Below are 2,591 nucleotides of genomic sequence, written 5' to 3' on the forward strand. Positions count from 1 at the left end.
CACAGGCTTCCAAGTGTTCATCCTCTATGCTGGAGGGGCCAGGAGGTCTGAGCGCAACCTTCTAGATCTCTCAGACCCGGAGAGCCAGTGGCCCTGAGCACAGAATCACCCTTGTTAAGAGAAAGACCTGTGTTAAAGACCCAAATGCATCTCTGGTGATTCCAAGTTGTTTACATTCACTTTCACATCATTAAAACTGGACTAAGAATGCCTCTCTCAGAGTTCTGATTATTAAATGAGTGTGAGAGAGGGAAGACACTTGTAAAATGCTTGCTTTGTGCTAAACCCTATGCTGGATCCTTTCTGTATTAGCACATTCAGTGGGAATGAGTTTTATGAGCTCCCATGTGATTAGCATAGCTCTAGGTAAGCAAGATTTAAATTATTTGCCAGTATTTCAGCTCACAGCAAATCGGAGTACATTGATTGTCCATTTGGTTATGGTGGCAATTGTGGCACCACAAATCCCATGCAAGAGATATGGGTGTCATGCAGGATTCTATGTGGCTTCTAGCACGATACTGTCCGCAAATTCCCCAGCCATTTAAAAAGCAGAGGCTGGCTTCCCAGCTTCTCTAGCCTAGCCGGAGTACAAGACCTTTGTAAACTAGTGGAAAGACCAGAACTGAGACTGTGTTGACAAAACACTCTTAAGGACTGGGTGAAATGGACTCCTCTTTCCTCAAGTGCAAGTGTGGCAGATTGATAAGCAGGCCACAGAGCTTGTCCCTTTCCTTGGGGCTTGACTATGTCCTCCATTCCCTGAGGCTTTACCCTCAGGTAGGTAAGGCCAGTGAGTTCTGGCCAGTGATGTGAAAAAATGTGTTACATTTTTGTGTTACATTTTTGAGCAGTTCTCATGCATAATCTTCCGTGCTCTTTCCCATTTTGCAACATGTGGAGGAGGCTGAAGCTAAAAGATGGAAGGAATGAAACATTACTAAGATGGTACTTTCCATCCCTGGGGCTTCTACCCACCTCCATGGCATCACTAAGACAAGACAAAGCTTCAGGCATCAAAGTAACAGTAAGGCAGAGATATGAATCACTGCAACTTTGCTGACTTGAAAGTCTTACTTTAGCCTAACTAGAATTCCTGAGGCAAGTATACACAAAGGTATTAAAACAAAGCTGTTATCTAATTGGATGAAGAAAGCAGCCTTTCAATTCACTTGGGCCTTTCTTTGATACTCAACTACATTCAAAAGATTCTTTGGATTTGATTAACAATTGTTAAACAATTTAGAAATTGTTCTAAAGTGTACATATGTACACTTCAAGTATTATTTGAGGAGCAGTCTGCCATCTTAAAGCTAAGGAGCTCAGGAAGCTTTAGGAAATGTTTATGATTTCCAATATTCAACAAATTTCAATAAAATTTACTAGGGTAGTACTTAATGGATACTTTTAAACAGGTTGAAACCTATTACTAATATTAAGGATGACAGACAATAAATTATGCAATCAAATTTTTTAATAACAAAGATACTAATTTTAACATGGTCAAATATACTTGGCTAAGTCCAGATTTTAAAAAACAAAAGTATCTAGCCCAACAGTACGACCATACAGCTTTGTACAGAACATTCCATAGATCAACAGAAAATACATTTGAGCACAAAAATAAAAAATATTTAAAGAGAATCTCTAAGCAGCATTTTATTTCTGCAAAACAGACATATATCTTGTACTGATTAAATATCTACAAGTGCTTTTCCTTTACAAAAATACATATATTCTTAATAGACTAAGTCATTAACAATGACCTGGTAATCTTTCACTTCAATTTGAATGATTTATAAGCTAAATCTTACAACCACAAAAAGGTTTTTATTTGTATTAAGATGTTACCACTTTTGACAAAAAAAAAAAAAAGCTTATATCTTATATTTTAAAGGAAAATTAGCAACATAACTGTACAATATATTCTATGACACTTGTATTTAACGTGAGGGCTACTCTATTAAAAACTGGTGCTTGCTGTTGTGTTGCCAGATGCAGGAACGCAGCGGAACACTGGTGCTCCCCTCACAGGCTCTTGTCGTGGACCACAGCTTCATAAGGACACTTAGGCCCCATCCCCATTCTAAAAAATACAGCAGAAGAAAACTGACCCCAAACAATATTAGGCTGATCCCATTACATTTCTAATGTGTACAACTCCTGCTCCAGTGGACTGATGTGAAGTCTATGGATAAATAATCTATTTAGTATACGTTGCCCAGAAATATTTAATCTTCATTTGTACTAGATTAGTTTCCCATTCCACGAAACTCTGAAAGACGAAAGAAAACTAGACCCAGTATTTAACATATCAGCTTCAATTGACTCTAGATTTAAGGATGATGAAAATTAAAAAGCATTTCTGAACAATGTCTCAGTGTGGAATATTAGAAAAGGGGGTATAACAGGTATACAGACACATTGTAATAAGCATTTAAAAGAATTAAATTATCTAATTTCATCTGAAAAGGAAGTGCTCAAGCATTTTAACTGTTTGAAAATATAGTAAGAACAGCAAGTAAACACACTATTTGTGGAAATTACACTAGGAATAGAACCACTTTTAAGTTATTGGGAAAATGCCATTG

At 37.1% G+C, this 2,591-nt stretch overlaps 1 protein-coding gene across 2 annotated transcripts in view; it reads right to left on the minus strand.

Moving 5' to 3' along the window:
- Positions 1-1,456: 1,456 nt before the first annotated feature.
- The window catches only part of PCGF5 (polycomb group ring finger 5), a 60,497-nt gene continuing 59,362 nt past the window's right edge, over positions 1,457-2,591 (minus strand). For both annotated transcript variants that reach the window (XM_015599979.2, XM_015599981.2), the window contains one exon: positions 1,457-2,086. In XM_015599979.2, coding sequence (XP_015455465.1) covers positions 2,069-2,086 — 18 coding nt within the window. In that variant the 3' untranslated portion in view covers positions 1,457-2,068. The remainder of the gene's footprint in view (positions 2,087-2,591) is intronic.

The sequence above is a fragment of the Pteropus alecto genome, unplaced genomic scaffold, assembly GCF_000325575.1.
Source record: "Pteropus alecto unplaced genomic scaffold, ASM32557v1 scaffold88, whole genome shotgun sequence".
Lineage (NCBI taxonomy): Eukaryota > Metazoa > Chordata > Mammalia > Chiroptera > Pteropodidae > Pteropus > Pteropus alecto.